The 14244-nt window shown below is 36.8% G+C and overlaps 1 protein-coding gene across 3 annotated transcripts in view; it reads left to right on the forward strand.

Moving 5' to 3' along the window:
• DCBLD2 (discoidin, CUB and LCCL domain containing 2) overlaps positions 1-14244 on the forward strand; it is a 48065-nt gene that overhangs the window by 13100 nt on the left and 20721 nt on the right. For 2 of the 3 annotated variants that reach the window (XM_026112345.2, XM_026112346.2), the window contains exons 2-5: positions 5225-5452; positions 9472-9609; positions 10794-10845; positions 12222-12294. In XM_026112345.2, coding sequence (XP_025968130.1) covers positions 5225-5452; positions 9472-9609; positions 10794-10845; positions 12222-12294 — 491 coding nt within the window. The remainder of the gene's footprint in view (positions 1-5224; positions 5453-9471; positions 9610-10793; positions 10846-12221; positions 12295-14244) is intronic. The other variant, XM_064520917.1, reaches the window with a different exon arrangement.

Below are 14244 nucleotides of genomic sequence, written 5' to 3' on the forward strand. Positions count from 1 at the left end.
AAGAATAGGGAAATACAGTGCACATCAGCTAAAGAGAAGAGGAGGGATTATGGTAGTGTATCAGATCAGAAAGAGTTGCACATTCAAAGCTAAAATAAATGTTTTAAAGTATCTTTTTGCTTAAATAAGGCTAATAGATCTGGTTTTGCCATCACTTAGTTAAGAAAGATTTAATTACTTCCTGTATGTGGTCATAAACTTACAGCTTATATATGTAAAATTTCCTCAGGAAACCCACTGGTTAAATTAACTCGCTTCCAAAAGCCGTGCCACATGTTAAAATTGAGACTAGTGTTTTGATATGCATCAATTATGCTTTATAGACTGTAATCTTAAACTGTCTGAAGTCTGTTTTATCATTCGTCTTCGAGTAAGGATTCGCTAGTCTTCCAGATTCATTTTTAACATGTTTGGGTAGTGAGAACAAGATTAGCAGTCATTAACAGCAGCCAGTCTCAGGGGGGAAAAAAGTTCTGATTAATTATCTTTTATAGTTGAAGTCAATCTCTTTTGTGGGTATTATTAGAATATTTAGCCCCCGCTCCTGCGTGCGCATATCCTCTCATTATATTAAGTTTCACATTTTCTTCTGATCGAGTGCATTCTGATGTGTTTGTGTTGGTTCAAGTTCTGTATTTTGTTGATGTAAAGAACTTGGGTATGAGAAGATATTTTAAATCATCTGCGTGATTACATCAGACATCCATGTGCCATAACCCAGGGGTCATATGTGATCTGTCAGGATAATTCATCCAGGCTGCATTTGGAGGCTCCTCCAGAGCAGATGGATGGTTCTTCTGATGACAGCAGTCTGCTTTCCTTTCCTCTACCAGCTTCTTAAGAGGCGCCAGTGTTTCTGGTGCATTGTTCTGGTGAGGATCTCTGGGTTTTTTTGTTTGCTGTGACCATGGTCCCCAGGACACACCAAGTTCAACGCATGTGTGCAGACCTTGCAGAAAACATCAGGTGTGATGTGTACGTGTAAAATAGGTCTGGCGCTTCTGAGAAGCGGTTGATCTATTGTGCAAGTTCCGTAGATCTGTTCTTGAAAGAAAGCAAGGGACCCGTTCAGCTGTATACTGATGGCTGATAAAAGGTGCCGTCATCCCATTCAAGAAAAACTGATTTAGGACTTGACATCAGTCTCTGTGTGTGATCTCAAATATTCCACTTTCAGGCACACAGTTTAACAGAAGCAAAAGATTCTGTGGTACTTAATTAATGACTTCCAAATAAGTAAAGCAGATAATGCTGCTATACGCATGGCTAAAGTGCAAAGAATGCTGGTGTTTTCTCTTTTTTTCGAGAAATCGCTGAGCATTGCAGATTGCTCCCCCCATAAAGGATATATGTATGTGTCTCTGGGGATGATTGGTGGTGTTTAAACAACTTTGGCAGAAATGATGAAGCACCATTTATACGGGAGGGCTCGAGAATCACCCTTTCAGAATCAATAAAATAAAATGAGGTTTCATTGGTCTGCAAGTTTCACTGTTAGGTAAATTTTAGAAATTTTCAAATAGCTCCTGAATGATGATGCTGTCCTTGGCAGACTGCATATTGCATGCCAGACATGCAATGGTAATCTTTAAATTCTTCAGGCACGAAGCATCTGGCACTTCTGCTATCACTAACCTAAATGAAACACACAGCCAAAAAAAAAAAAAAAAGAAAAAAAGAAAAAGAAAAAGAGAGAGATCTAAAATATCTGGCCAGAATGAGCTACTTTTTAAAATTGACTTCATGGTACAGTGACCTTAGACGATGCTGTAGATGCAGTTCAGCAGCATTTGTTTTCCTTCACAGCATGATTTGAGAGCGAGTTCTCTAGTGTAGATAGATCAGAGGAGTATTTTGGCCTGCTTGTTTTCAAGAAAACCTGCAACAAAAGGGAGATTAGAGATTTGTATTTCCAGCAAATTGCGTGACACACATCAGAAAGTTTTTATTTCTAGCTACTGGAAGCAAGACTGAATGTTTCAAGCTATGAGGGGAAATTTGATATTTCTTAGCAATGTGTCTTTAAAACAAACATCTTGACATCTTTTTAAAACTCACAATATTTTATTTGCAATTTAAGGCCTAAAAATGTAAGGGTTTTTTGTTTGTTTTTGTGTGGGAGTGTTGCAGTTCTTTTGCTTTTCTCATAAGAAGTGTGTGTCACATTCACCGTGCGAATGCAACGCTGGTATTTTTCCATGTTTCTGAGACAGCTGAATAGCAAACTAGCGAAGAGAACAGTTTAACTGAGTGCTAGGCATGTTCTTTGCTACTTTTAAGTGGAGAAATTTGCAATCTAAGTACAGTTTGAGTCAAAGAAGAGACCAGAGCTCTCCTTTGTCTTTGACGTCCAGCAACGTATGCTGAAGAAGCAAAAGTGTGGGGAAGAATCAAAGATATGTAATCATGTGCATTACTGGTATTCTTGGTTGTAAGAAATAGTGTTTCTGTGTGGTTACTACATTGCAATAGTGGCCCAACTGAAACAAGAAATAATTACCTGCCAGGTATTGTAGATCTTGCAAGCATTTTACCTACTCAATGAATTTACCTTGTAATAAACTCAGGATGGCATATCTGACTGGGGAGGTCAATGCTATGATTTCATGTTCAAAAGGCCACTGGATTAGCATTCCTAACTAATATTTTCAACCTATAAATGAGTGAACAGTTGCTTGCCCCAAACACGGAACAGGAAAAGCACCGAGAATTGGTTGACTGACTCGTTGCTTTTATTTAGGACATAACCTGAAATTGATTGTGGTTTATCCTTAAAATTAATTTTCTATTTCTGCAGTGTAAAGAGTTTTGAAATATTGGCCACAAATATCAGCATGGATAAAGGCATAGTACTTATTTATCATTATAATTGTTGTAATGTGGTATATGCCATGTATTTTGTAACTTGTACGAATATTTGCTGGTGAAAAGCCCGGTTTTCTAGCAAAGGAGCCAGTGTTTTTCCCAGATGTTAGTCATATTGTGAATAACAAGGCATCTGACACTCAGAAGTTTCTTAACTAATAAAGGCCATACAGATTTTGAATAGAACGTCTTTCATTTGCTCTTAGGTTTATAACATGCCTTTGGAAAGAAACTGGGATTAAAATAATACACAAAATGTGCCACTTAAGCTACCCTTTTGGTAACATTGGACAACTGTGTATTCATGTATTAGAACAATACCAATTTAGGAAGGTAAAGTACAATACTTTTTGCTAAGGGAAAATGTAAATTAAGTAGAGTGTAATTCATCAGCTATCACCCAAATGGAAATAATATGTCAGGGGATGGAACAAACTGTTTTAAAGCAGGCTGCTAAAAACAGATAAAGAGAAACATTGCTAAATGAGAGCTTTGCAAATTGAACTTTTGATTGTACTAAAGCAGATATTCCAGTTACCTTGTCTAAAAGAAGGTGAATCCTTTTGAGTCAATATTGCTAGCAGAAAAAAATGTGCAGCATGCATCTGTTTGTAATACCACATATACCAGCAGCAGTCTAGCTTTTAGAACTTGCAGTTATCTTTTAAGGTACTCAGATTATAAAGAGAATAGTTTTTGTTACTAAAAGTGAAGTGCTTTTGCAAACAGATTGATCAAACATACTTCAGTTTCACAGGGTTTATTTTTCCCAAGTTACCTCAGCACATTGGACTTACTGTTCCATTCAGTACTTCATGAAATCCATCTATGTTAAGAATTTCTTAGTGTAGTTAAAACTGTGAAATGTCTGTACAACTTTTGTCTATAAAGCATGGATTACTTTAAGTGCAGTAGAGGAGCAGAAATGTGTACTATGAAACAATTTTAGCCTGTAAATTTTAGCTGTTGCAGCAAACACCTTCCAATACTAATAACGTTGATCATTGTGAATTTCTGGAGTGTGAAATCTTGACGGAGTGTTAATTCTGTAGTAATCATTTGGTGGGTATATTGCATGCACAGCTTGAATTTTGAGGAGCAACGTGGAGTTACAAGTAGTAAATGTATTTGGGGTGTTGGTGAAGACAATTTTTTTAGTAGTGTATCTAATCTGATTCTTGACTTTAGCATTGTTGCTTACATTACTTTACTCTTGATGATGTCCGATCTTTTCAAGATCCTGAAGGGTCCTGATTGCTTTTAGGGTAGCATGTACAGCGCTCTGCCAAAAGAACCCTGGACTTCTAGGGTCAAGTCCTGAAGGTGATAATGCTGTGCCTGGCCTAGTTGTTTCATGTAACCGAATTCAATAGATAGGCTTTGCTGGGGTTTATGTTATACTGCACGTGTTAATTTTGTGGGATGTGGCCTTGTACTCGGAAATACTTTGTTAGATCTTGATACAGTGATTTATGAGGAGCCAGTAAGGGTGGATGCTACTCTAAGAACATTCTTACTTTCAAGCAACATATAAATTCTTGTGCTTCCTGTACTACCTACTGGTGGCAGTTCACATTGAGCTGTTGAGTAAATAGATTTATCAGTTCTTTTTCAATTGATTTTGAGATTTCTCAATTTGTGCTAATTTTCCCACTTGTTAACAAATCTTCTTTAATGTTGTTATTGCTGTTTAAAATTAATACTGTAATGTTAGACAGAGGACCCCAGGCTGGAGTTATAAACGAATGTATTATACACACCCAGAAACACTATGTCCCCTAAAAAGCCTGAAGGATTAATTACAGCATTAAAATTGTTTTACAGTAGAAAACAATGCCACAACAGTTTGAGGTTCAGAGCTGGCAATTATCTTCAATAAAATATTTGCTGTCCCGTGTCCTCCCACTTGTGTTGTCTCCCATCATGTTACAAATACAGCAACAACAGTAAAGCTGACGTGCTCTTGTTTTATTAGTGGGTTTCTCCCTCCTTTTCAGAACCTGTTTTCTTGTGTATGTAGGTTTTGAGGGAACATGAAATAACAGGTGCCCTTTATGTACTGCTTGTGCAGTTTTTTAAGTCATTAGGGGTTAATTTTATCTAGTTGAGGAATTTGTAGCAACTCTCTGATCTGCTATCATCCAGACTTGAACACTGAGGAACAATAGTTAAATGGTATTTTGTCACAGTTGCTCTTGTACCTGTGTGTGACATGCCTTGGAGCTTTCTTGCAACATGATTACAAGGGTTAAGAGACAAGATAGGCGTTGTACCACTGCTAAAGACCAGGCTGACAAAGTCACCAGTGAAGCTTTGAAGATGAACGTTATGCAACTGACTCATTTTTGTTCTTTTGTAGGCGATGGATGTGGACACACTGTTCTGGGCCCTGAAAGTGGAACTCTTGCTTCAATAAACTACCCACAGACCTCTCCCAATAGCACAGTCTGTGAGTGGGAAATTCGTGTAAAGCCTGGACAGAGAGTTCAGCTCAAATTTGGGGACTTTGATATTGATGATTCAGATTCTTGTCATTCCAGTTACCTAAGAGTTCACAATGGAATTGGCCCCACCAGGACAGAGATAGGTAGGAGTTATTTTCGCTATTTGAAAGCTGTTGTGTTGTATAGAACTTGAAAGATATTGTTAGCATTTTTGTTACTGTTTTAAGTACCCTCCGTTAACCTGCTGTGAGAGTAGAGTAAGTACTATGTGTATGATATTCAGTTATTTTCTGAAGTCCTGAAAAACTGTTACAGTGCAATTGGATTTGGGGCAGTCTGAGACCTTGCCTGGATATATGCATGCAACAGTTTGTACTGTGTGGGCTTTTGGGTCTTACAAGAAGTGGTGCGTACTATATATGGCAATCTCAAATGAGGTAGAGGAAGGAATTTTAGTAATTCTGTGATCAGAGTTGTATTTTTTCTTCAACCTCTCATTGGGGGAACCCTGCAAAACTTACCTTAATGCAGCATTGTCTGTTCTTCACCACAGTAGAAAAGCAACCATCAGAGATCAGTTTTAGTAAATTTATTAATGATATTATTGCTAGAAAGTACAGCTAAGGAAATGTTCTACTATACGCTGTAGGGGTCTCTAGTAAAGGGAGAGAATACAGATGCAACTGTATAAAAGTGGTAAACAAAATGGTCTGATGGTCTCTTTCTCTAGTGACTTGCTCATTTCAGGGACACTGACCATTGCTGCTCAGCAGAAGAGCTCTAAGTTGGGAATGCTGGAATATTTCTTAGTCTAGTTACTCCTAAGCAATTTCATTTTATTTACTGTGTTATTAAAGTATATGTAAATGTCTGTCCTTACATCTTGGCACAATTCCTAGAAATGTACTGAAAAAAATGATGAAGAATAATGATAGAAGAAATCCTACTTTCTGCTTGTACATACAACTAATAGATGCTAAATACAACATACATCCTGTAGTAAGCTTTGATTCTTCAAACTCTCAAAGGAAACTCCGCTATGATTCTTTCTCAAACAATTCCCTGCAGCTTGGCCAGAGACTTGGTCACCAAGTTCTTGTGAGCAATGGAGAAGGCATTCCAAAATTATGAAGATCTTCATTAAAAAAAAGGGGGGGAGGGGGTGCAGGAACAAAGGTATATATCCTGCCTGAAATGCCTTTCTTTCTGTATGGAAGTAGCTCTAGTTTGAGCTGTTCATCTCAGTGGTATTGAAAGGATGTTAGACTTCAATAATTGTGTGTTTGAAGTATCCTCTGTCTTCTGATAGATATCCATAGTTTTCCCTGAGAGGACAAATTGAATTTCTTGACTGTATATCAGTTTTTTCAAATAGCACTAATCTGCTTCAAGATGTGAGTAGGGTTTTTAAGATCTTTGTGACTATTTTGCATTAAACTCAAAATGAATTGTCATTTTTCCTTCACTAAAATTAGATTTTATTGTGCAAATTAATTTTCTTTTTTTTTAAAGCTTTAATCTGTGGAGAGAGAGGTATTTACTGCAGCAGGGTTGTTTTTGTTTGATTCAAGTACTCATCCCTCTAAATCAAGTCTTTTATAAAGAGGCTAGTGGAATGTTAGCTTTCTTAAACCTCTTGTCCAGCCGTTACCTAGGTAAGTGTGTCTGAAAATAAGTATGTGCTTGGAGCTGTTGAGCCAGACTTGCTCTAAAATAGCAAAACATCGAAGTCCTTAAATGGCAAGGAACGTCCAGTTCTGATAAGTCTGTTACTCACTTTTACAAGTGACTTAATGGGATCGAGTAAATTTTCTACTTCATTTGTTTCTCTTGACTTTTAGCTGTTCCCAGCTGATGTGGTAGCCCAGTGTGTTGAGCAAATGTATGTTGTTCTGCTCCTGATAAATTAATTCACAGAACAAACAGTGCTATTAATAATGACAGATGCAGTTTCTTAAATGTTCATATTTGAAACAATAAGCAATGGAGAGATTAGACAGTGGCTTAAATTTTTTTAGAAGAAATTATTTTCTGGATTTATCCTTAGTTCTTAATTCTTTGCATTCAACACTGCTGTTGTGATCTAGCATTGAAATGCTTTTATTAAATAAAATCTGAATATCAGTGATAACAATTTTAAGATAAAATGAGTTAAAATTAGCTGCTTAGATTCAAAATTGAGTTGTCACTGGGTTGTTTCATTGATAAGTGAATAAAGTCTCTAATAAAGTTCTCAAGGATTAGCTCTCATTCCATAATAATAACAAATATTCTTTTGAATATTTCTCAGTAAACCAAAAGAAGATTTAAATCCTGGGTATTAAATTTGCCTGTAGTTTAAATAAGATCTAGAAGTCCTTAGTCTAGAAGGACTATGGGGTCCTTCAATGCATAAACATAGGCAAATTAGTAATTTTACATCTCCTGTATGCAGCATTGACGCTAATCAGCACAGTCATGTTTCATCCATTTCTGGTGCCTCCTTTTTAAAAAGTTTGTTGAAGATCTGGATAGAGGCCAGGGAAGAGCTAGAAGGATGATTTATAGGCTAAAAAAGTGTGTCATAAGGTGCACCAGTCTACAGTTCATCAAAGGCTGTATCTGTATGGCACAGAGCAACACCACATAGTTTACCCAAGCTAGATTTAAATGTCTTGCTGTGTGTATTTGCCCAATGAAGAGGTTAAATGGTGTTTTGAGGACAGTCCGAATAGCCTACCCTGAGAGGGGTAGGTCTGCTGGTCAATGGTGTAACAAGATCCAGAGGCTGAAAATGAAATTTAAAAAAAGCTAGTTGGAAAAATGATGCAATTCGTCATAATGAATGCAGTTAATCACTGAAACAAGACTTAGAGCAAAATACAGGATCATCGTGGAGCCTCGGTAAAAGAGAACTTCTTTCTTTGTAACTCTTGCTGATGACCAGCTTATGCTGTGAGTTGAAGTGAGCTTGTTTATATAATTTCAGAGATTTTATTAAAAGATGTTAAAATAATCTATTTTCATTAGAAAATACCCACATTTTCTTTAAAAAATCAGAATAAGCAACATTTAGAAAACAGTGAAGAATGATAGGAATTTGTATTTATAATTTATTTTAATAGTATTTGAGAGAGCAGTTCACTTTTTAAAGGCATTTAATATGTATTAGCATATTTGTTTACAACGGTTTCTCCAGGGCATTGTTATCCCACTCCCTCTACCTTAGTATTGTTATTTTCTATAATTCAGAAGAGAGTTTGGCTTCTCTTTTGCTATTCCCAATGTGATGACAAATATGTCAACTGGTGTTGCAACTCTGATTATCCACTGCAGAATCTTAAATAGGGTTGTAGATGCTTTATATCATTGGGAGCCTGTAGATGAGAAGATACCTTTCTCTAAACTAGTTAATAAACTTGTTAGTAGTTTCTTATGGTTCCTAGTTAGTAGGATTGGAGACCTCCATATTGACTTGGGTCTGCTTAACAGCCATTCATCCAAATAATGTCAAAACTTTTGGTAGTAATTTTAAGACTTTATAGGCAAATATTGTCAAATCTGCAGATTCCAGCTTCCCACTTTGAAATGCATTATTTTTTATTTTTTTATTTTTTTAAGTTGGTTTCAGTATCTCTCAGGTTTTCTGGGTGCAGCAAAATAGAAAACTAACTAATTGACAGTTTATAATAATGGTACTCAGATATGATTGTATGTTAATGCTGACATGCAATGAATGATGCTTGCTGTTGTCCAAAATTAAGAAAAGCAGTTGAAAGAAACCCTGAAACAGTAAACAAGGAAGAACCATCCCACTAGCTGAGGCAAGAGTAATAGGCTTTTTCTCATCCCCTTCTGTAGATGATTCTTGTTGCCCTAACTTGATCCTTTTCCTTAATAGCTTTCTCATGATCTTTGAAAAAATGTGAGGGCTGTGCATGGATAGGTAAGGTCACATTTATTTCCATGTGTTTAAAGGTGTGAGAGGCTCTCACCTGTTGGTGGTGACGAAATAAATAGGGTACCCATACTCTGTTGTTTGCTTTGAATGCACACTGACTGCATTCCTTAATATCATGTACATGGATTTGTTTTCGACTATACACTAGGAGTAATGTGAGTTTACATTGCATAGGAAAAAGACATGCTTATTACATATGTTGTTTGTGTGTCCCTCCCTCAGGAAAATACTGTGGGCTTGGCTTTCAGATGGATGGTTTAATTAAATCGAGAAGTAATGAAGTCACAGTACAGTTCATGAGTGGAACACACACTGCTGGGCGAGGATTTCTTGCGTCTTATTCAACCACTGACAAGTCAGGTATTTATCTGATTCTGTTCTCACAGATTGACCCCAGTCCTGTGCTCTCAGAAATTAACTTCTAAATTGAAGGATTTTAAAGCAGTCTTCCTAATACTTCTGCCAAGGAAACTGGACGATTGAGTTACTATTTAAGTTACTGTAGTTTAAGAAAATGGTATCAAGGCCTTCCCTGGGTAACAAAGTAAGAATCACAGTCAGCTGTTATGAATGAAACAGCTGTCTGGATAAAGGATGAAATACATTTATTCAGAATATAATATTCAAGACAGCAGACAATTCTGAAAGGTTTTCTTATGGAACATGTATATATTTTATGCAAAGCCACCTCATGGAAAATTTTATTTCATTAACAGTTTCCTATACTCCTGCAACTCTTCAGTTATATGATCTGCTCACTACTTTTTAGTTTTCTTTGCTGTTTCTTCCCCCCCACACACGTGTTTTTGGTGACTCCAGCCTTTAGAAGAAGCTACTGTATTTGTTCTGCATCTCTTTCCACTGACTGTAAACATGAATAACTTACACAGTCTATAAAGAAATGAAGGATTGCCAGCAATTCCTTTGCAAGGCACAAAGTTTGAGAAAACACTTACTAGAAATAGCTCTAAAAAGAATAAATGAAGAATTTCCGTTTTTAATGTTAATTATGTGTGTTTTATGATGTTTTTCTCTGTATTTTGGACTTAACAGTCTGTGCTGATACAGAGCAGATAGAACTGTAAAATTCGAGGTGTTGGTCATGAGTGCCAGTAACATGGCATTCTGTTTTCATTGCTGCAGGACTGCTAAATGCTTAAAACTCAGGCCTCTTTGACTAGCATATTAATTTATCTTTCTGTTTCTGTGAAAAGAGTGTATGTTTGTTGCCTTCATAAGTTCTATAAAGCATAGCTATACATGAAAATTAAGCTGCATAAAAATTGAGTATGTTTGTAGTGCTTCTTTTCTTGTCAACACAATATTCTCCGTGGGTTTCCCAGTTACTCAGACAAATTATCAAGGTTCTACTGTAATACAAAATCTATTGCAATGATATTTTTTCATAAGAATATGTTTTTTTCATTCTGAGACTTTTGGTTGAGCCAGAGAGGCTCAGATGTATGATTTTTGTGCACTTTTAAAAATCAGACTCAGACTTGTTATCTTTATCATCCTCTTGACCTGACATTTTTTCTTTCCAGACCTAATTACCTGTTTAGACAATGCAAGTCACTTTTCTGAGCCAGAATTCAAGTAAGACTGTTTTAGCCATTCTTCTCCTACTGCTCTCTATTGAAGTCACTGTAATGTTTCTTGTTCACTTACTTACACCTGATGCATCTTGAAAGCTGGTTGTCAGAAGACTTAAGAAACAAAGTAATTAGGATTAGAGCTGAATGATTTTGACATTTGCACTCCTTCTTCCTCCTGCTCTCCCATTTTGTTACTTTACGTGCGGTATACGGTAGAACCTCGTTAATTTGCACTAACACATAGAAGCTATTAGAGTATCTTATTCCCATACAAAGAATGTTGCTTTTACAAACATGTTACAGCATATATGCACCTTAAATACTGAAATTCATATTACAGTTCTCAAAGGAACACTAAACTGTGAAATGAACTGTAAAAAATTACAAACCCATCTCACAGTTTGGTGTGAATTAATGAGGTTCTGTAGAGACATAAAATGCTGTTCCTTCTGATAAAGGAAACATGGTCATTTCCCTGTTTTCTCCTTCCCCACTTCCATATAAAGTAAGGGCAGCGTTTAAAGCTGCAGACTAGTATGAAGTCTGTAAATTTAACGTTTTGGAGAATTTAAGTTCTGGCATCATGAAACCTTTAAAGGTGCAGCCTTTGTATTTCTCTTTCATTTTCCCAAGCTCCAAAACAGGGCTCTCATTGTAGCTTCTGCCCTTACTCAACATGTGTTGCAGTCTCCAGATCCCACCACTTCCATGGGACCTGAAACATCTTTCAGTTGTTGTTGAATTGCAGTAAAAATGCGGACAGTTCACTTTTGAATCTTTAAGATTTAATGGTTTTTGTATGCACAGTATAAAATAGCATTAGAATGCAAATGTGGGCTTGCATCAGAGGTGCAGATGTCTTTCCACTTGCTTTCGATGAGATAGCGGTATAAATTAAATTTGGTCATTCTTTTATAATCAAAGCATTGCCAGAAGCTATTATAACATAGCATTACTTTTCAGATGCACTATTTAAAAGATGCAGAATGTGTAGATATAGAAGTTTTAATTCATAAAATAAATTCACAAATATTGGCACTTAAATGTGCAAGTGATTTCCATTTTATGTAAGTCATGAAGTATTTATATTATAAAATGTTTGCTTTATTAATTTACTACATTCACACTGGAACTGTTTCAGCTGAGATATTTTTAACTGTCTTCTCAAAGGTCTGTTCTCTTGTTGTGTACTTCTCTTCCTGCAGATGTTTTTGTCTGGTTTGATATCTGTCTTGAATTAGCATGTATGATTGCATAGTGATATATGAATGATAACATAGTGTATTGCAAATCAGAAAATACTGCCTGCTTTAAAAAAAAAAAAGTTATAAGAGTTTTAGGCATATGCATATCTTGATTTTTTTTTTTCTCTTCCAGTAAGTATTGTCCAGCTGGATGCGTGATTCCTTTTGCTGATATTTCTGGGACTATTCCCCATGGATACAGAGATGTAAGTAACTTCATAATACGGGCTCATGTCAATTTTGGTAAAAATGCGTATATGATTGAAATTATATTGTAGGTATCTGCATTAGCTCTGCTGCCTGGAAGCTGTACCTCTTAAAGTGAATAGCATGCTACTAATTTCTTGCACAGCTGCTAAATGGCTGGCGCTTCAGATGCAGCCACTTCCAAGAAGTGGTGTAGTACACTAGAGACTCAGACATTTTTGCAAAGTGTGCTGAGAAAGTTGGATCACCAAAATATTCTTTCATGCTTCCTGTTTTGTTTTTGTTGGCTTTCTCAAGTGTGTAAAGGTCATGTTTATAAAGACAAAGCCAATTTTTTAATGGTGTCCTCTAATTTCCAATGCCATAATACCTCTCTACACAAAGCCTGTCAGTGGTTATCTAATTTATTATCACAAAATGAGATAGGAAATACTATTTACACTCACCAGTTATAAAATTGGTTACAAAATGAAACAGGAGAGTTAGTATTGTAACATGAATAGTTTTATAAACTGGCAGGTAACATCTTTAGAAATGCTCTGTTTACCTAGAACTCTGCAAAAACTTCTGCCACTGCTTTTCAGATGTAAGCTTTTGTACTGAATTAGCATACCTGCCATAGGACTGGAAGTTGTTTGCTCTGTTTACTTTAAAATGATTATCATTTTGCTATTAAATTCATTAAATTAAACCTCTGTGTCTACTTATCTTAAAATATTATTTTAATAAGCAGTTAGCTCTAGTACAAATGAAAGACAATTTTAAAGTTTTAGTAAGCAAGGATTTTTAATATTTAACATGAACTTAAAGTGTGCCCATCTCTGATTTTCTTTTCTCAAGTATCTGTCAATCTCAAGCCCGGATGCAGTACTGCCACCACGTATGTTATATGTGCTGGCCCACAGTGACTCCTTCCTGAATGGCAGTCAGATAATTGTTCTGCCTCTCAATAAGATGAAGTTGATTCTCTGCCTAACAGGTTTGCAGTATCTGTTAGGAGTTTTTTCCCAAAATCTGGAAAAATAAAGGAAGTTTTGGGAAACAAATCCTCTGGGACTTTCTTTTTGTATACTCTATTGCTCTGAATAGAAGGCAGAGAATTTCCCAGAAATTGAGTTGTGGAGAAGGAAACAAAATTGTCCTGCACTTTAGACAAAGTTTCAGGTAGAGATTTCGCTTGCAGCCCTTTCTAATGATCTGAGCTGCTCGCTGGTTTAAAAATACCCTAAACCTTGATTCATTTGTGTGTGACGCAGACGTCCACAAGCCTTGGGGACTTGGTGCGCTCATTGCTGTCATCTTCTGGTGTGCAGGGAGGAGACCTCCACTGACTGCAGAATCCCCTGCTCTTTCCAAGCAGAAGTAGGAAGGGAAGGGGAGCTGAATGGATGAGCCAGACCTAATTACATTTATTGGAATTCTTTTGGGATATTTGGGGGATGGGGAACAGAGAGGAGAATTACCTTTGGAAAAGTCTTAACAAGCAGTTCTTTTCCCCAGTGTGCCTGAGACATAGGGCCATCCTGGGCTGCTGCACCATGCAATTGTTTCTCAGGGAGCCACAGTGGAGAAAGCTGTTCTGTTTTTGAAATAATATGAGAAAGAAATTAATCCATGAAGTCTCCCTTTTATAAAATGGACCTGCTGATTTCCCTCTAAACGAATGGGAGTATTGTGGTGAGGCTGAATAGCTGCTAGGGGACTGGTTGGCAGAGCACTGCAGCAAACATGCTTAGCAGTAGGAGCTAGCAGCAAACATGGTTTGGGGCAGGAACTGTTACATGAAAATCTGCAGTTGCCATCTGTTGTTTATTAGCTTGGGTAAGTCAGGGCTGGGATACCCCACTAGTAATAGAAAGCTAAATATAGCTACTGGAAGGTATGTGGGGGATACCCAGATGGCCCTTCACAGATAACTCGACCCTACTAGAGCTTATAAAGTTGTTCAG

Source organism: Dromaius novaehollandiae, chromosome 1 (genome assembly GCF_036370855.1).
Source record: "Dromaius novaehollandiae isolate bDroNov1 chromosome 1, bDroNov1.hap1, whole genome shotgun sequence".
NCBI lineage: Eukaryota > Metazoa > Chordata > Aves > Casuariiformes > Dromaiidae > Dromaius > Dromaius novaehollandiae.